This window comes from Phycodurus eques, chromosome 7 (assembly GCF_024500275.1).
Source record: "Phycodurus eques isolate BA_2022a chromosome 7, UOR_Pequ_1.1, whole genome shotgun sequence".
NCBI lineage: Eukaryota > Metazoa > Chordata > Actinopteri > Syngnathiformes > Syngnathidae > Phycodurus > Phycodurus eques.
The window spans coordinates 27,920,065-27,939,910 of NC_084531.1; the positions used below are offsets into that span (position 1 = coordinate 27,920,065).

General features: G+C 43.3%; 5 protein-coding genes across 9 annotated transcripts in view; all 5 read right to left on the reverse strand.

Annotated features, from left to right (window-relative positions):
- Positions 1–913: 913 nt before the first annotated feature.
- LOC133405491 (claudin-8-like) lies at positions 914–3,122 on the reverse strand. Its single transcript, XM_061682487.1, has one exon. The coding sequence runs from the start codon at positions 3,008–3,010 to the stop codon at positions 1,997–1,999; it is 1,014 nt and encodes a 337-aa protein (XP_061538471.1). The 5' UTR covers positions 3,011–3,122; the 3' UTR covers positions 914–1,996.
- Positions 3,123–4,420: 1,298 nt separating this feature from the next.
- cldn8.1 (claudin 8.1) lies at positions 4,421–5,364 on the reverse strand. The gene has a single exon (XM_061681362.1). It carries the CDS (start codon positions 5,296–5,298, stop codon positions 4,513–4,515), a length of 786 nt encoding a protein of 261 aa, XP_061537346.1. The 5' UTR covers positions 5,299–5,364; the 3' UTR covers positions 4,421–4,512.
- Positions 5,365–7,122: 1,758 nt separating this feature from the next.
- cldn8.2 (claudin 8.2) lies at positions 7,123–8,616 on the reverse strand. The gene has a single exon (XM_061682469.1). The coding sequence runs from the start codon at positions 8,457–8,459 to the stop codon at positions 7,533–7,535; it is 927 nt and encodes a 308-aa protein (XP_061538453.1). The 5' UTR covers positions 8,460–8,616; the 3' UTR covers positions 7,123–7,532.
- Positions 8,617–9,998: 1,382 nt separating this feature from the next.
- LOC133404790 (claudin-4-like) lies at positions 9,999–13,086 on the reverse strand. Its single transcript, XM_061681089.1, has one exon. It carries the CDS (start codon positions 11,772–11,774, stop codon positions 11,085–11,087), a length of 690 nt encoding a protein of 229 aa, XP_061537073.1. The 5' UTR covers positions 11,775–13,086; the 3' UTR covers positions 9,999–11,084.
- A 2,885-nt stretch (positions 13,087–15,971) lies between these two features.
- The window catches only part of tiam1b (TIAM Rac1 associated GEF 1b), a 49,491-nt gene continuing 45,616 nt past the window's right edge, over positions 15,972–19,846 (reverse strand). For all 5 annotated transcript variants that reach the window (XM_061681083.1, XM_061681084.1, XM_061681086.1 and 2 more), the window contains 5 exons: positions 19,769–19,827; positions 19,588–19,693; positions 18,737–18,824; positions 18,371–18,543; positions 15,972–17,738 (listed from right to left, as the gene is read on the reverse strand). In XM_061681083.1, the coding sequence (XP_061537067.1) occupies positions 17,317–17,738; positions 18,371–18,543; positions 18,737–18,824; positions 19,588–19,693; positions 19,769–19,827 (848 nt within the window). In that variant the 3' untranslated portion in view covers positions 15,972–17,316. The remainder of the gene's footprint in view (positions 17,739–18,370; positions 18,544–18,736; positions 18,825–19,587; positions 19,694–19,768; positions 19,828–19,846) is intronic.

Sequence of the window (19,846 nt, forward strand, 5' to 3'; positions counted from 1 at the left end):
ACCTCGGGTCAAAAGTTTCCAACAGGGGAATAACAGATAATATTTCGGTTGAAATGTTGCCGTTGGGATTATGAGGGCTGCTCAGAAAGGTTTCTAACCTTTCAAAGGGTCCCAAAAGGTTTGAGAAGCCCAGATGAAACTTCCGAAACAAATGATTTTGCACAGTTTCACAATTCAATGAAAACAACTTCTTTTCTTTTTTCTACCTTAACACAAAATGGCATTAAAATATATCATGCTGCAACGAGTTGAAAATATTTATTTGTCAAAAAAGGGGCCATCTTGAAAACTCCTTTATTTAGGACATCAGCATGACACCTGAACCCAATCTGTGACGTCACATCGTGAGGTTCCTCGGATCAAGTATTTATTCGAACAGTTTGTTTCGTTTGAGGAATTCTTTCGTTCTTTCTCTGAAAAGATTTGGCTTCCAAACCAACCTTTCTCGACGTCTTGGTTGAATTTGTCTCACTCATAAATCCCTAGCCTTACTTGAAAATAGAACGAATATGAAATGTAGAGATAATTTTGTATTCTACCTCACATGTACAGTAACCTTCATTTCCCATGCATGGTTCATCTATTTATTTGTATTCTTTAAATGCATTTGTTAGATTCTTGTTAAGCTTTCACGATATTGTTGAAAGACCACATGGGAGATGTCAAATGATGTTCACTCTTGCTATTATTTTTGCTGCTCGAGTGTCTGTTAAAAAAAAAAAAAAAAGCAAAAATAACAAAATGTGTGCATTTGTGAATCAGGCAATGCCAGCTGATTAAGTGCAAAGACAGAAAGGACGGAGACACAAAATCATGATCATTGGTGATGGCCAATGGGAAGTCCAGTCCAGTTCCATCGTGTTATCTGGCGACATCTGGCGGTGAGTAAAATCATTGCAGTTCATATGAAACATTTCAAACCATTTCAGTGGCTTTTTAATAGCTGATATATTTTTCAAATTTACAACTCTATAAATGCATACAATTTCATACAGTTATATAGATGGTTGTTTTTTTTTTTTTTTTTTTACCATTGTGGCTAAAAGGGGAGAGACTTTCTTTGCTTTGTCTTCAGAAACCTGATGCCACACCGACTGGTTTGTCCTCTTCACTAAAAAGCAAGTAAACAAGCACAAACCTCCTCCACAGACCATTTGAAATGACACATTATGACACAAAATGCATACAATGCAAGTGTTAAACCGATCACATTTCTGACTATTTGATCAAACCCGATGATCCGTTTTTTTTTGTGTTTGTTTTGTTTTTTTTGTCACAGGAACAAGCATCCAATTCATTCATGTCAAGTCGCACAAGAACTGAATTACAGTAACATTAGTATTCCACCTTTGTTAAGAATTTCACTTCACCTTCACACGCAAAACTTGTATAAGTGTCCAAATGTTGTCACGACGCAAATGAATTCCGGCAATAGCTGAAAACACCACGAGGATGCACACAACTTCCCGTTGCCTCTTCATTACGTATTTATCAGTTTCAGTTTGTCTTCCTTGGGAGAGCAGTTTTACTTTGTTTTAGTTTTCTTAGATTTTGCAGTTGCTTGCTTGTAAGGCACTTACTAATGTTAAAATGTTACTCAAAGCATGGCTTCGTTGTTCTAAATCTGAACAAAACGGCCTCCTGTGTTCGACTGTCGAGGCTCCACTCGCCACGCCACGAACAAAATCGTGGTTCGGCATTTGCAAATTCGCCTTTTTGGTTTTTTTTTTTTTTTAGGGTAAGCTATCCTCTATTATATCCTGAAGAACTCACATTCGCTATTTTGTGCTCAGGCCAAAGCCGGGTCTAATGTAAAAATAGTGCTTTGGCGGCATTTTGTGGCATGTAGAGGGAATTACAAACCTTTTGGGGTTTACGCGAGGATTTTCACAATTTACGGCAGGGCTCGGTCCACTCTAGTACAAAACCCCGATGAGGATTCGGTATAAAAGAGCGAAACTTTGTGTTTTTACGTGAACGAGTGACAAGGTTTTCTTCAGATGTACATGCCCGGGCTGCTCCCGCTGTGAGACGGCGGTTCCATGATGGACGTTTTATATTGAATGAAAACGGGCGTTTGAGGCGCGGGGTGGAAGCTGGATTGGTAGGACACGGCGGGATTGTACGTCAGCGTGTACGGCGTGCTGTTCTGGCTCATGTACAAGGAGTTGAGCGGTGTGTATATGCTCCCCGCCGGGTTTGAGTTTCTCAGAGACGAACGTGGGGCCCTGCTGCCTTGATACAAGAGGGACGTGCTTTCAGGCGCGCCGAGGATCACGGCGTCGCTTGTTGCTATCTGCGGTTTGAGGAGATGTTGTCCGGCAGAGCTTTGCCGGTAGCCGTCGGATGCGAGGCTGGAAACACTCCGGACGGGCTGCTGGTAGCTCATCAGAACGGGATTTCTCAGCGCGGCGGGGTGGTAGATGCCCAGGGACCTTTTGTCCGACGTCCGGAGACCACAGACGAACAACAAGCCGGAGCTAAAGAGAAGCGCGCCCGTCACCCAGCCGATGTACAGCGCGTCTCCCAGCTCCCTCCTCTGGGCGTCGATCAGCAAGGGGTTGTAGAAGTCCCGGATGATCACGTGGCCCGTCCACGACACGGGGACGAAGACGCAGACGGAAGCCAGGAGCTGCATGCCGCCCGCGACCGCCAAGGTCGCGGCCTTGACTCTGTCGTTGCCGCGGAAGCAGGAAGTGCAGCGCAGGCCCGGCGTGGCCACCAGGAGCCCCAGACCGGACAAGGCCAGGGAGCAGCACATGAGGCCCCTGGCGGCTTGGAGCTCGGCGGGCAGAAACAGGAGGGAGTCGTACACCTTGCACTGCATCCTGATGTTGGCTTGTCTGTAGCAGTTCATCCACAAACCCTCCCAGCGGGTTTCCATCACCACGATGTTCTCGCCGATAAACGCCGTCACCTTCCACATCGGCATCCCGGTGACGGCGGCCGCTCCGATCAGCCCCAGCAGGCCCACGCACACGGCGGCCATCTCGCAAATTCCCGTGACCATCGCGCCCAGAGTCCGGCTGCGTTTAGATTCCAAACGGGGAAACTAAATCCCGGCGCTGGAGGCCATTCGGGCAACCCGTCAGCGACGTGCTCGAAGCTCTACTGACGCGTTTGTGTACCGTCGGACGAAGTTCGTTGTGGGAAAAATGCTTCCCAGGCACCTGGTTGGCTCCGGCAGATGAGGGTACCCTACGATCACTGCTTGTTTTGTGTTTAGCGTTCCTCTGGCTACATACTGGTACGTTTACCACAGCAACCTCTATCAACTCTCGATCAACTGTACCGGCGGTCCCCAACCGCTGGGTACTGGAGAGACTGAACAAAAAATACTTGATTGATCACTAAAGTCTGAAAGAATAATAAATCTTAAAAACGATGAAATAATATGGATTCAATTGAATGGATTTTAAACATTTCATTTTGGCTGCCATATAAAACAAAATCTAGTCTTTAAGCACTTTAAACACAATCGGTCGCAAATGGATGCATTCGTTGTATGTATTTTTTTATTTTTGCATGAATAACTAAGGATATTAGCATAGGTATTTTACTGCAATCACATGTTCCAGAATATTTCCTCCATAAATTTTAAGAATGTACTGCGCATATTCAAGCAGTTTGCTTCGGACTCAGTGCCAATGCAAACGAGATGACCACTGAGATAGTGGACCACACAGGCGCTGGATGGACTCTTTTGTGTCTCTATTCAAAGCCACTTGCAAATTGCAGTCGCGTGACCACGCTTGTCGGGCTACCGGCGCTCTCTGAGCAAACACAAAAACGTCCACACCTTGAACAAGCACTCACGCTTGTCACTACAACTTCAGTTCCGCAATTCATGTACAAAATAATAGTAGCTGGCGATGTCGTCAACACAACTATTGTCTGTTACACACACAAAAAAACGTGGTCTGAAGTCTAATGCTTGGTTCCCAATAGTGGACACTTTATTCGGTTTAGGTAAACCCGCACAGTGTAATAGATCCCATGGAAGACTAATAATGCGCAATTTCCATTGACATTGTTATGAAGGTATTATTATTATTGTGTTTTTGTTTCTTTTATGGTTTTTAAACAACAAATTTAATTTGAAATCAGCCGTCTTGGAAAATAGTTGCAAGCATATATTTTAGGGTACAAGTATTTTCCAATTTATGTTAAGAACGGAGTTGGTGAAAGTAAGGGCATGCAAAAACCGATTTAAAGTGAAGAAAAATTGCAATTCTGTCAAGTCTGAAGAACAAATCCATTCAACAAAAAATGTGAAGTAGACACTTTATTTTCCGTAATGATCCTCATAAATTGACATGACGGGCCAGATCTGGCCCTCAGGCTTTGAGTTTGACACCCGTGAGTGATAGCATGAAAACATGAATTATTCTTCTTTTAAAAAAAAAAAAAAAGAAGGGTACATAAGATAATTTACTCACGGAAATGTTTTTTAAAAATTATTTTACATAAAACGTACGGCATGTTTGTGGCAGTCATCACTTCAGTCAGTGTTCAGAGATAGGCCACCCCGCTGCGTACAGACGGGTACCTGGACGGGTAGCTGGACTGGTAGCTGTAGTTGGTCGAGGGGTGTCTGGACAGGACCGGCCGGGCCTGAGCTCGGGGGAGCAGCACCAGCCGCTGAGGCTGCAGGGGCTGGACGGGCTGCGGAGGGTACGCCACGTAGTCCGAGTTTCTGGAGTAGACGTAGCTCCTCGTTTCTTTGCCTTCCGACTGCACATTGCGGCAGGTGAACACGCATCCTCCGGCGAAAAGGAAGGCGCCGGCCACCCAGCCGATGTAGAGGGCCTCCCCGAGCTCCCTCCGCTGGGCGTCGATCAGCAAGGGGTTGTAGAAGTCCCGGATGATGACGTGAGCCGTCCAGGACACGGGGATCAGGACGCAGATGCACGCCATGATGATCGTGGACCCGGCGATGACGAGCACCGTTCGCTTGGCTCGGTCGTTGTTACGGATGCACGACGTGCACTGCAGCCCCGCCAGGCTGACGAGCAGGCCCAGGCCGGCCAGGGCCACGGCACAGCACATGAGGCCCCGGGCCGCTTGGAGGTCCGGGGGCAAGGCCAGCAAGGAGTCGTACACCTTACACTGCATCCTGATATCGGCCTGCTTGAAGCAGTTCATCCACAGGCCTTCGTAGCGGGTCTCGAACACGATGATGTTCTCGCCGATGAAGGCCGTGACTCGCCACATGGGCATGCCGGTGCTGGCCGCCGCCCCGATCAGCCCGATGAGCGTCAGAAGAAGACCCAGGATCTCCAGCGCGGTGTTGGCCATCCCGTCCTGCTCGCGACACAGTTGCGGGAGCGACTGCGGCGCCGAGGAGTCGAGTCCCGCTCGGGAGGTTGCCGCATCCCGGCGGAGAGGGAGGAGTTCACCTGTTCTGTGTACAGGACGCCAAGGGGTGGGAATTAAGACCCGTTGCTAGGAGACAGACTCCCCTCTGGCCGGTTCAGTCTGTGTGCGGCGAACAGGAGCCGTTGTAAGCTTCCACCTTGTTTGCTCAGAGGTCTCAGTTTACATCCTTATACCTGGTTTAACGAGGAAGTCTATTTTAGAAAGGTGTTCATTTACTTGGCATCATGGATGGGTAAAGGTGAAGCGTGAATGCCTCACGGTCGAGAGCTTCCGGGTTTGAATGTCTGCTCAGGCTATCTCGTGTGGAGTTTGCATGTTCTCACTGAGCTAAAACACCAAAAACATGCGTGTTTGCTTCACTGAAGACGAGTCTCAATTATTCATAGGAAAGTGTGAACGTTTGTTTGGCTATAAGTGCCCTGCGATTGGCTGGCAACCGTTGCAGGGTGCTTCTCGGCCAAAGTCAGGTGGAAGGCAGCTCACCCGTGAACCAAATGAGCCCAAGAAAATGGATGGAAAAACAAAAATGTTGTTGTACGAACTTGAAGAAATGTTGCCTTCACTGAACTAGTATTGGAGGCACAGTGATTCATGTTAGCAAGTCTGCCTCACAGTCGAGAGGTTGTGGTTTGAGTCTCGGGCTTCCTCCCACATTCTGCTAAGTTCATTGAAGACCCTAAATTGCCCAAAGATGTGAATGTGAGTGTGCGTGGCTGTTTGTCTATATGCGCCCTGCCGTTGACTGAACGGCTTCACATCTGTGTTGCATGGAGTCTGCAACTGGTGAAAAATGCTTGCGAAACGTTGCCCACGGACTTCATTGGTGCCAGCAAAAATTCGAGATTCGAGTGCACTTCAGACCCCCACAGCTAGATGGCGGCAGCAAAGTTCACAACATCTGGCCACCATTTGCCAACCACCAATAGAGCCCACAGAAGAAGAAGAACATTTGCCGTCTTTCCAGGTTATGTGGTGAGCAAATCTGTGTTTTTATTCAGTAAATACTGTTGAGTGCAATTTTTCTTATGAAAAAATAACACCGTTTTTTTACCCCCCCCAAAAAATGCCGTGCTTCCCCTTGGGGCTGGAACAGATTCTTTGCATTTCCATCAGTTTCAATCGAGAAAAATGATTTCAATTTTCTGAAATAATCGTGTTTTGAGGTACGAGCGTGGTCGCCGAACAAATTAAACTTGTATCTCAAGGCACCGCTGTACTGATTGATATTTACCAATGAGTTTGTGGTTCACAGTGTTCCAAACTTGTTTTCCCTTGAGGTGCCCTTCAAAATAGATCAAATCCCTGCTTTTACAACAAACAATAAAGCTTAATAAGTAAAAAAAAGAAAAGAAAAAAATATCTATAGATTTGACCTTTTACCGCAACTGGCGTAGCCGTTGTGAATCAGATATGGCTCAAAATCAGCAGCACTCTAACTTAGAGTCAATACGACTTTATACGTCATTGGTAAGTGTTTGTTTGTGTCGGATTTGATTTCATCTGGTGAGTTTCTTGGTTTGGACTTTGTGTCCTAGTGAAATGTCAAATAGGAAAATGTCTCATTTGTCATCGTTGCTCAGACATTCGGTGGCAGTTTTGTCTTGTGGGTGGACCTGTGACAATGTTCTGGTTTGACCAGTTGAGCCGCATAGTGGATGAGAACAAAAGAGATAACAAGTTTGCTCCCAAGTTTGCTGAGTCAAACACAATCCCGAAAAACAAAACCAACTGAGGCCTTTTTTTTTTTTTTTTTTTTTTTTTTTCTTCTCCCCCTCCTCCAATGTCTCCATTTATTGAGCACCACAGCGGGACCTTGAAATAAAAATCAACTATGTACAATTCATAAAGCCTCAACAGTGAGAATAAGAAATCATCTGGAGGTATTCTCTGAAAAAAAAGGCTGAGTGCATAATAATGTAATCAAAGAATTCTACAGTCTATGTACAGTATATAGCTGAAAAGCATTGTCATCATAGTATTCAAACGCACTAATGCTCAATTGAGCAGGTTATTAAAAAAATCAGTTCCACAGAAAATCATCAACTCTGAAATACTTTTCGTTTCCAGCCTTTTCCAGGTCAGTTTAAAATAGAATGCCACCTATTTTGGCAAGCAAAAACAAAATAATCACGGTCTCTCTGCCGTTTCCTTCACTAGTACTGGACTGGCGTGTAGGCTACAGACCCCGGCGGGGGTGCGGAGTAGGCAGGCTGGTAGGTGTACGCGGGCTGGTAGTTGGTCGGCGGCTGGTACGCGGATCCGGGTTGGTAGGGGTACGAGGCGGGGTTGTATATGACCCTCTGTTCGGGCTCCTGGGTGCGCGGGGCGTGGCGACACAGCAGGATCACCCCGGCGGCGAAGAGCAAGGCCGAAGTCACCCAGCCGATGTAGAGCGCCTCGCCGAGCTCCCGCCGCTGGGCGTCGATCAGCAACGGGTTGTAGAACTCCTGGATGATCCTGTGGCCCGTCCATGACACGGGGATCAGCGTGGTGATGCAGGCCAGCAGGAAGAGGGACCCGCCCGCCACCAGGACGATGTGCTTGGTGCGGGCGCGGTGGTCCACCACCTTGGTGCACTTCATGCCCACGGCCGAGGTGATGAGGGCGAAGCAGGTGATGGCGACCGAGGCGCACATGAGGCCGCGGGCCGCCTGAAGGTCGGGCGGCAGGAAGAGCAGCGAGTCGTACACCTTGCACTGCATCCTGATGTTGGCTTGCCTGTAGCAGTTCATCCACAAGCCCTCCCAGCGCGTCTCCATCACGATGATGTTCTCCTCGATGAAGGCCGTCACCCTCCACATGGGCAGGCCCGTCACCGCCGCTACGCCGATGAGTCCGACGAAGCCGATGATCAGGGCCACCACCTCGCAGCAAATGGCGTACTTGCGCTTCCTCTTCTCGATGATCTTCTTCTCCTCGTACACTGAGTCCTTGTAGTCCGTGTAGTCCGAGTAGCCCGTGTAGGGCGCCGTGTAGGGCGCCGTGTAGGGCGCCGTGTAGGGCTGCTTCCCGTCGTAGTACGAGGCGGCGTAAGACAACGGCGGCTTGGTGTAGCCGCTGTAGGCGGTGTAGGAGGCCATCGCTGGGCACACTGGCAGCGCTCGCACGACTGCGGAGGAGAATCTGAGGAGCGGAACAAGACGAGGAGGTTATACACCCACAAAAATGCTAACGACGCGACACAGTCGTCGAGCTGGTTCAGCCGCCCCGACGCTCGTCCGCCCGGTGCTTCGAATGCCGAGCCGAGAGCCCAATCAAAACTGACGCAACAAAAACACGGAATCACTTCCTTGCGGAGCAGACTTCCTCTACAACACGAGCCTTTTTCAGAACATTAAAGTGGCACGCACGAGACCCTGCGCAAAAGCCAAACCACAACGACAGATTCGATCTGAACCTTCATAGATGCGCTGCAAAAACTGGGCTTTGAAAAACAAGAAAAAAGGAATGACATAAGAAATCGATATCTTCATTTTTGCAAAATTATTTGCTCATAGAGCAGAAAATTTTGACTTAGGAAGCATAGCCATCCGAAAAGGAAATCCTCACCAATGTCTTAAAACTAGTGTTTTAATACTACCTAATTCCACAGAATTATGACATTTCTTATTTTAAGCTAAGATAATAACCAACAATAAAATCTCAATATCACGTTATAAGAGCTCATGCAGTTGTTAAGAAAAAAAAAAAAACATGCTTGAAGCAAGGACCAAGCAATATCTTGGCCAAGAACAATTTCAGATATTTGATCTTGGTAAGAATGTAGTTTTTGCCGTGTACACACCTCGTGTATGTCGCCAAGATTCAAACATTATTCAAGTGAGAAAATTACAAAATAGACGCTTAACCCAGGTACTTCTCACTGGATCCTGACCAAAATGTGATGGCACATGACCAAGTTTCACTGAAACCGTTAACAAGTTTTTGATACTTTTTTTTTTAATGAACAAACTTAACCTGGCAATGATTGACACTCCCCATGTTTTAGGTAAGACAAAAAAAAAAATGGAACCATACCTCCTTATCTTAGATGCTTAAGATATAAACTGAACCAATGAAATAAAGTCTTTGTGCAGCATGTTCCTGATGTTACAAAAGGGTTCAAATTGAAAGTAAATGATGAACTGTGTGAAAGTTGAGCCGCTGAAAAGGCGTGAATCACCGAAACATAAGCAGGCTCAATTACTGCAGTTGCCCACCGCTTGTTGTCCTACACAAAGTCAGAATTTGTCTTTTTATATGCAAAAAAAAAAAGATGGTTAGCTGACTGTTGGTAGCTATAAAAGTTTAAATAAGTGTCGTGAAAATGACTATCTTAATACACTGAAACTTTAATGTGAGTTCCTAAGTCGATGTTTATTATTGTGGTTTCAGGTCGCATTGGTGTGCAACTGCATTGCATCACACTGTCACTAACTGCTATTCCACCGTCCTGCTGCCCAATGTTACAGTAGTTCTTGAAAGCAAAATTTCTCATCCAACACATATGTGAAGCACTTCTCAGAATAAACTCAATATGAGTTCATCCATCCACTTTCAATAGCACTGCAAGCTGAAGTGTATCCCAGCTCGCTGACGCATAGATTTGAACACAGAACCTCTCAAATGTGACACAGACATCCAAACCACCACTGAATTTTATTGTATTGTAATATTGAGTTCAATTAAAAAAAATAATAGTAAAAAAACAACAATTCAATTCACACGTTACAACACATTCACATTAGTGCAATCATAATGCGATATATAGTACAAAGCATAGCTATCTTTTCTAATTTTTCACCTATGGTGACAATTCTTCAGTGAACTTCACATTTATTTTCTTGGAAAACTTAACATTGGAGGTCCAAACTACCAGTGACCTTTCTTTTAATTTTTTTTTTGGGGGGGGGGGGCAAAACAATAAACAATGTTGAATCATAAAAAAAAAAAGCCATTTAATTCTCACTTTACAACACATATTCACATCAGTGCAATCGTAATTATAAATACAAAGGACATTTAAATTGATTTTTGCAGTCAAAATGATGAACAAATGATGAGTGGTGCCTTGAAATACAAGTTTAATTTGTTCAGTGACCAGCCTTGTAGGTCCCCATTGAAAATGAATGAAAAATGATGCAAATGCCATTAATCCATTGCAGCCCCCCCCAAAAAAAAACAACAAAAATATTTGCATTGTGTGTTTTAATAGATAGCGCAAATAATATTGTACTTTATAAAAACATACAGTAATGAAAAAAATATTTAAAAAGTTTTTGCCATATTTTTTACTTCAACTCAATGGCCTTTGTGCTGGTCCTTCCGGTGTTCGCTCTTTGAGGATCATAAGCCACAGTAATATTAGTCGGTCTTCACAGAGGATTAAGAATATATGCCTGGCTTTAAATGCACAAGGTTCAGTTCTTTTTGTTTGATTTTAGTTTGGAAGTAAATGTCGACTGGGAGTGGCAATAAACACTTTGAAGTCTCTTTATTTTTGTCTGCCAAACTGCTGCCTGTTGTTAAGTGAGTTAAGTTTACTGCTACCATACGCTGCTTGTATCTCAAATGTTTGTTCGTAAGTCAAAGCATGAAAATCTTAATTTAGGTCACTCGTATATCAAAGTATTAGTAGTATTAGGATTTGTGCAGGATTTACATAAGATGGATGACATCATCTCAGGTCTGCAAATACATCGAAAATGTCTGTTTTCAGGCTGGCATCACACGTATTCGTGATGCTTGTGAAAACTGGACGGCGCCCTGCCGCTGTGCACGCTGCTGACTCTCCCGGGGTCCCTGGCGGCCAGCAGGTAGGAGCTCGTGTAGGGCGCGTACTCCTTGGACCGCCGCCTGCTGTAGCTGAGCAGGAGGATGCCGCCGGTGGCCAGCAAGATGGCGGAGGTGGCCCAGCCGATGAAGAGCGATGCCCCCAGCTCCCGCTTGCGCGAGTCCACCACCACCGGGTTGTAGAAGTTGCGGATGACGGTGTGCGCCACCCAGCACACGGGCACCAGCGTGAGCAGGCAGGCGAGCAGGAACAAACTCGCCGCGAAGGCCACCGTGATATTCTTGGCCCTGGCGTTGTCCTGGCAGCAGGTGCTCCTCTGCATGGAGAAGCCGGCCACGAACAAGGCGATCACCGTCACCACGATGGAGACCACCATCAGCCCCCGCGCGGCCTGCAGCTCGGGCGGCAAGATGAGCAGCGAGTCGTACACCTTGCACTGCATCTTGATATCCGCCTGGTTGTAGCAGTTCATCCACAGGCCCTCCCACAGCACCTCCATCACGATTAAGTTGGCGCCGATGAACGCCGACACGCGCCACATGGGCATGACGGTGGCCGCCACCACGCCGAACAAGCCCAGGAAGCCCAGGGCCACGGCCAGGATATCCAGCTTGGCCTTCATCGTGCAGCCTCGCCTCGCGCGTGTCGTCGAATGCGGCCGAGCCTCTTTCACCTCGGTCGATAATATCGCCACCCTTGCAATGTCATCCGTCTGGTTTTTGGTACTCTGGTTGAATCGGTCCGGACGGAAAACTGCACCTGCCGCTTATGTTGTCATGCCAACATACCTGTGTGGAGATTGCAACATGAAACCTTATCTTTTGAATTCGACCAGTGCTTCTCAACGTTTTATACCAAGTGCAACCTCAAAAATGCTTAGCTCTCCAAGTATCAAGCACTGATTCTTTTGCGTACCACTAACGGGTCGTCGCACTTTGAGAATCACTGAATTACAGTAGATCAATCATCTATGAACAATACAGAGAATATAGTTAAAAAAATAACTTTGCACAAGCTTTTTCCTATATAATCTTACATACGGTTGCAAAGGGGTGGAAAATGGTGACTGTAAAAATGATGCTTTGGACCAATTTAAAGTAGTAATTTGTTACAGCTGACGTTTTATCAAAGTCCAAGTATTTTAACTATTGCTTCGTCCATTCGTTCTTTTTCACTTAAAATGTCCTTTCTTCCCTTCTGATATACCTTCTTGTCCTTTGTCTTTCTTTACTAAGAGTTGTACAAAGTAGCCGAGAGTGATACTTGAGTAAAAGTAAAACTCTGGTAAAAGTCATCTTGTAGAATATTGTCTTCCAGTTGCTAATGTTTGCTGTACGCTACTTAAATATTAGAAATAATTTTATTTAAATGTACTTAAGTATTGGAAATTTAAATATATATATATTTTTTTAAGAGTGAGAGGTTACGATTTTAATGTTATTTATTTTATTCGCATTTTTATTTCTTGAGTTGACTTCAGTTGTGTGCAGTAGCTGCTTGTTGGCTAATGAGCAACGTTAGCTCGCACAGCCTAGCTAGCCACATGCCGAAAGAAAAACATTGACATTTTATACTTGCTACTTTGAGTAGGCAAAAGAGGCACTTCATGCTGTAGGAAGATTCTTTCATTCCAATACACGAAAAAAAAAATTGTGCAAATACGCCTACGGGTCTGTATAACGTTACGATGAGCTCGACGGAGTGAACTAATGGAGGCCATTTTGCTTGTAATCTGCTGCTGGATACGTTGTGTGAGGAGCAAAGTCAGAAACGGGTACGTCCATCTTAAATTCTTTGAATTTGTATCGTGTGCCTCGCTGCGGACAAGCAGGACCCGACTGTTCGGCGGTGCCTATGAACGACTCGTGTTTAACACAAAAAAGCGACAAGCCATAATCAGGTTCCTCCGAAATCTTACGGTGACCTCGTTTGAAAATCATCAAGTTGCTTGTTATGATTGCTGATAATGAGGCGGAATTGCGTGTTTCCTAACGGGGGCCAATGGAGAGGCAGAATAAGAAAGAAAAAAAGAGAAAGAAGGTGGTTAAACAGAAACCTAAAAGCTGGTCGGACGGGTTTGCTGTGCGATACTGGTGTCACCACTAAAAACGCCAAGCCTAATAATTATGACGTCGCCACTCTAGCTTCACATATCAGCCTCTGTGGATTGATAACACAACGTAAACAAATAATAAAATAAGCCATGAATAGAAAGATCTTGGCGTATTTCCCTATCCATGGCCTTATTTGAGAAAATTGTTTGTTGTCGGCTCAAAGAATGATTTGTTGCGAATGTGTTGTCTTGTGCCAGCTTAAAAAAAAAAAAAAAACTTCTAACGTGTTTTCCATTCTTCTTCTAAGATGTAAAAAACACACACATTCATGTAAGGTGTAGTTTTTCCGTTATTAGATAAGTTTGCACTTTTTTGTTAGTCATGTCGCAACGTCAGCAAAGCTTAGGGAACAGGTTTTGAAAGCATAAAAGCTGGAGTCAATGGTAGCTAGCTAATGGCTAAAAAAAAAAAAAAAAAAAAAGCAATGACTTATTTTTTGTCTTGCTCTCAGTAAAGCACTATTTAAGTTGATTAAAGTATTTTCTGTGCAGAGAGGTTTTTTTCCCCATTGTCCCAAATGATCAAAACGGGTATTGACTATAATTTACAGTTAAACAAAAATACGTTTTACTTTTATACTTGATTAGATTTTATAGCCTGTACTTTTTACTTTTACCTAAATACAGGGGTTAAATTTGAACTTCTTTTACCAAAGGCTTTTTTAAAATTATTATTATTATTTTTTTAACACAAATATCTCTACTTTTACTTCTAGAGTTTGAGAACATTTTTCGCCTGTGCTAGTTTGCACTGCATTGTCATGACTCATATATTGCCCCATGCCTATTTATTGACATAATAAGATAACCCAAATATTAGCAACGCATTCCAAAAACATGCATAGATGTGAACGTGAGCTGGATGGATGGACAACAGGAAGTGGGTGCAATGATGAAGAACTGCCACTAGAGGGGCGTAAAGAGTTGTGTGTAGCTCCACATACAGGATGCTTGTTGTCATATGTACGACATTTAGCCATCACCCAAATTTAGTGGGATTTTTGTCCAAATTTGGTATTTCACTGTACGGTCGTTTGTTAGGAGTAAGTCAATTACAACTTCATCCAATGAAATTTAATCTAGAGATGTTAAAAGTTGTCGTTTTCCTCATATGTAGTTTATATCGCAGAATGTGCAATCTGGATCAGATACAGATTGAAACTTGGTTTGACATGAAAGCGTCTGCGCATTCAACTCGTATATTTTGTTCATGTCAGTTTAGTTTTGATATTCACCCATTATATTAAAAAAAATAAAAAACGTTTTATGAAATTCTCAAAAAAATAATAATAACAATTAAAAAGAATCCATTGGTAATATACATTGATAAATGCACAATCCGGAACAGATCCAGGCTGAAATTTGGACTGACATGAAAGCGTCTGTCCTTACATAGCACATTTTGTTAATATTTGATTTTCTATTTTAAAAATGTATTATTGCATTATTAATCTGTGACTTTTTACCAATCAATAATCATTGACCTTCACAATATATTCGGGGGGGGGGGGGAACATCAATTAACTTGACTAACTTTTTGTATGATTTCCAACTGAATCCTGATCCTGTTTAAAGTTATTATTATAATATATATATTGTTTTTGAGTTTTGTGACATTTTAACAAAAATCCATGCTCAGTTTACATTGATAAATGCATTTTGAATGTTTTATGAAAAAAAAATCCATAGTCAATTAACATTAGAACTGAATTGTCAAAAACGGTTTTATTCCATGTTCAATTTATGTTGGTAAATGTGCAATATGGTAAAATCCAGATTGAAACCTGATCTGACATAAAAATTTATTTGAATAATCATACACATCGCACCGTTTGTTGGGATAATATTTGGTATTCTATTTAAAATTTCAAAATTTATATGACATTAATCATCTTAGGCTCGGCATCAAAATATTAGAGGAAACATCCTTGACCTTCACCATATATTAGAAAAAAAACCCATCAATAACTAGTCTAACTTTGTACAATTACTAACTAAATCCAAAGCAAATGAAAGAGACGCAAATGCCAGTTGTTGTTGCTCTCGTGTTGCGTTCAAGCGTCACTTGTGAGCACTTTTAGTCTCCACGAATGCAGTGTTCAATAAGTAGCACGGTGGCTGATGCACAGTAGCAAACCAGTGTGGCATTTGGCAGGCAAAAGACAAACAGGCAAAATGAGTACACATCCAGCAACAAATGCACATTTCAAACTGTCCTTTAAAGAATGAATGATTTAAAAAATACATGCAGTATTATTACTTTGGTTACCATGTAAAACTTATCCAATGTATTTTATATTTTTTAATATTTATTTTGTAGAGTTTAGTTAAAATGTTAATTCATTTTTAATTATCATTAATTTTAACAATTAGATTTTAGGACTTGGGGTTTTTAAATATTAACTTTTACATTTAGTTTATTTGTGGTTTACTTTTTAATACTTTAATAATTGTTTGAATTTATTATTTTAATACATTGTATTTTTTTTATCTTACTTAAAAATATGAAATAATTTCAGTAATATTTAATATTATTTTGTAAGTTTCCATGTCTATTCAGCTGAATGGGTCAGTTAACATAAAATCAATTTTAAAACTGAGAAATTAAAATGAATATGAATACTGTATATCATATATAAAGTCACTTCAGCCAAGTACATGCTACAAAAACAGGGCTTGATTCATAAGTAGGAAACAACAGTTTTTTTTTATTATGATATCAATACATTTTCTATTATACAGGCACAGTAATAATAATAAAAATGCAGTCCTGGTAGCGCAATTATTTCAACACATTTTGACCAAAAGCTGCACATCTTCCCTCTCTCGTGATTGCTTCAGCAAATTTGGACCTTTCTTTACTTTTGCTAACAAATATATTTACAACTCAATAAATAATAATAATAAAAAACATTGCTTTGAAATCCAGTGAAGACCATTTTTTAAAACCAAAAGAGCTCATGTGCAAATAAATTCTCGAGACGAGTGCACGGGAAACAAGTTTTCTTGGAAAGGAAATACCGAAGATGAGAAAAGAGTGAAGTTCCACAGTAAACAAAAACACGAAAAGAAATATTCAAGTAAAACAGGATTATGTTAACTTAAAACCAATTAAAATGGGCACAGATTGTTACCAAAAAATGTACTCAGGAAAACCATAGCAGACTAGAAAAGCTGTAAAACTAAATATCTTACATAAACAAAATAGAGTAGTCCATTGAACGATGCGATACACGACGTCGTTTGCTATTACTTCTTCCATTTCTGTGAGAACAAATATAAAATTCTATCCGAGTCACGCGAATACATACGCTAACTCACACAAAGTTTGAGATATTCCGGCTTTCGGGTGAAATTTCAGGATCAACCTAAAATGAACTACAACCTTTGGAGGTGAACTTCGTTTGACTTCTAAACTTTTGATGCACATTTCAATACTTGTTGAACCACTTGCTGTTCTATGAGGAGCGGAACGATGGAATTCACAGCGAGTGTTTGATCCATGAATGGACCGATACATTTCCCGGTCGAATTAGAATTGGTATTTAAGAAGTCCTCTTCGTCGTGCGGTTTCCATTCATGAGACCAAGACGGCGCACAACAATTGATCGACAGTACAGGATGTTCTCGGGGGGGAGTGGCCACTGAGCTTAGACTGGCACAGAGATACAAAGAGACTGGAAGAGTCACAGAAAGGAATCAAAGTGGACATCCTTGGGAATACATTTGGTCACTCACCTCCTGGAGAACATACATACATAAAAAGTATTGAAACAGTTGGACATTGAAAAGTTTAAAAGTTCACCTGTAAAGATTAGAGTGCATTTTAGGTTCAACCTGAAATTTCACTCGAAAGCCCAATATACCGAACTCTTTGTGACGAGTGTAATTTGGCAACAGCAGGCTGGGCTGCACGGCGCCGCCCTAGTGTGCAAACACTGCCAGTCATCAAAGCACGTGATAAAGAATCTATGATTGTACTATGATTGGTTCATGTCTAACAGTCCACGCATCGCTGTGGAGACCGTTAAAATCCGTCCGAAGTGCACTTTCAGTCGGGCGAGCATTCCGGATGCTCCCGCCGCACCCAAACGTTAGCCCGGTCCTCGTTGTTGTCCGTCGTGGCCGAGGCCTCGCCGTGCCCGGGACTCTCGCCCTCCAGGGACAACGCGGCCACGGAGGCGTCGAGGCGGACCCCGTCGTCCTCGTCGCTCAGGATGTCCGTCTCCTTCACCTCCTCGGGGTCTTCGTACTCTTTGAGATCAAACTGTTCTTCCACCCAGCGGTCCGTGTCGCCGGCGTCCGACGACGACGACAGAAGCCGGTCGCCCTCCGGCTCCGTCCGCTCATCCTCGGGCTCCGGAGGGGAAGCGGAATATCGCTCGGGCTCGCCGTCAAAGACGATGTCGGTGTCGATGGTGAAGCGATTGCGCACCAGCTTTCTCCGACCGAAGGCTCTGGTTGGTGCAGACGCTTTGTAAAAAAAAAACAAAAAAAAAACACGAGAAGCCAATGACAACATGAGGGCAGAATTTCTTCAAGGCTTAAAACCGAAAAATTCTAGATCTGGATTCAACTTTACTCCTTTTCACGTCTCAAGCCCACATAAATTCAAACCTCATCCAATGAAATTTAGTCAGCAAGTTTTTCCGTGTTCAATTTAGATTGGTAAATGTGCAATCTGGATCGGATCCAGATTGAAACCTGGTCTGACATGAAAGCTTCTGTGCATGCACATAGCACATTTTGTTCACAGCAGCTAATATTTATATCATAACACCCATTATATATATTATCAGTACATAATTATTGTTTTATGACATTATTTTTAATCAGTGGAAACATCCTTGGCCTTCTGGTTCGTTTTGAAAGAAATCCTTTACAAACAGACGCAGGATCACGAAAAATTACTGAACTGAAGTAGCTTTAGCTTTGTGCTTTTAACTTTTGCAGAGAACCTTGCATCACTAACTCTATTGTGTTGGGATGAAAAGTAATAGAACAGCCCCAATTCCAAGTGAAAAGAACATCGTAGCACAAAAGCCGCATTTCCTGGAGTTGCATCACCCCGACTCAAACGCTGAACACTGCGGCGGTTCACTCACCTGCTCGGTTTATGACGGGCCGAGCGCCCTTGAGCGCGCACAGGCGCTTCCCTCCGAAGGGCACATACTGCTGGCTGAGCGGCAGACTCTCTGTCTTCAGCAACTGTCGCCGGTGCTTCTCCCGCAGGATGGAGTGCACCGTTTTTAGGAAGTCTTTCCTGCTCTCCGGGGAGCTGAGGGAGAGAATGTTACCAGATCTGGTCTACAGAACTTTCCCTAATGTTTGTAAACAATCGGCACCAGGGTGGCTGAGTGACTACCGCTGACCTGAACTGAAAACCATGACAAAAAAGTGTGCCGGCAGATATACCGTTTCTATAAAGATAACCGCAGCAAACAAACATTGTGTGAAGGTGTGATCCTCACCTGCAACACAGTTGGAAGGCCCTCTCCGGCCGGCCTTCGGACTCCGACTTTGTGTGGACGATCTCGCACACGGACGTGCCCTCGCCGTCTGAAGAAGAAACGCATCTATTCAGACTCACGCTTGAAAAGCACGGTTGTCCACAACCACAATGTACAACCTCAATTCCAGTGAAGTTGGGCCGTTGTGTTAAACATAAGTGAAAACAGAATACAATGATTTGCAAATCATCACCTTTTCTTTTAACAACATTCAATAAACGTTTGGGAACTGAGGACACTAATTGTTGAAACTTTGTAGGTTGATTCCTCAACTTTCTCAGTCTTTTTTGCCACCTGCACCATCTTTCTTTGGGAACGTGTTGCAGCCATAAGAGTTAAAAGAATGATGATTTGCTAAAAACAATCAAGTTGATCAGTTTGAAGATTAAATATCTTGTCTTTGTAGTGTATTCAATTAAATATAGGTTGAACACGATTTCCAAATCATTGTATTCTGTTTTTATTTAGGTTTTACACAACGTCCCAACTTCATTGGAATTGGAGTTGTACCTTAAGCAACCCTAATGTGAGCCACCTAACCCTAACCCCCCCAACTGTAGCCCTTACACTACCCCCATAACTGTAACTTACTGTAACTCTAACCACATGACAATAGTTCTAACCTAAGCCTCTTACCACTTACCACCTAACCTTAACCTAACCCTCTAACTTATTCCACTGGACATCATTAGTCAAAATTGGGAGCCATACTATTTTTGAACTGTTTGGCTCGCAAGCACTGGTACAAACTGCACGACTTTCGAATCTACCGAATCTCATGGGGATACAAATAAAGTCAATTATCAATTTACCTGCATTAGCCAACGGTCTAACTTGGAGGGCGTCTGTCGGAATCATGTGACGATATCGGAAGGGGTCTTTTTCTTCAGAAGACATAGACGCTCGGTGGGAACCACCCTTGGGAAGAAAAATAGGACAAACTTTTGATTTTGAAACGCAAAACCTCTTTTCTTACCTTGTGCAGCCACTCACCATTTTCTTTTTCTGTTTGGACCCATCTTTGCAAACGAAGACAACGGCTGTTTTGAAAACTAAGAACAATTACGACCA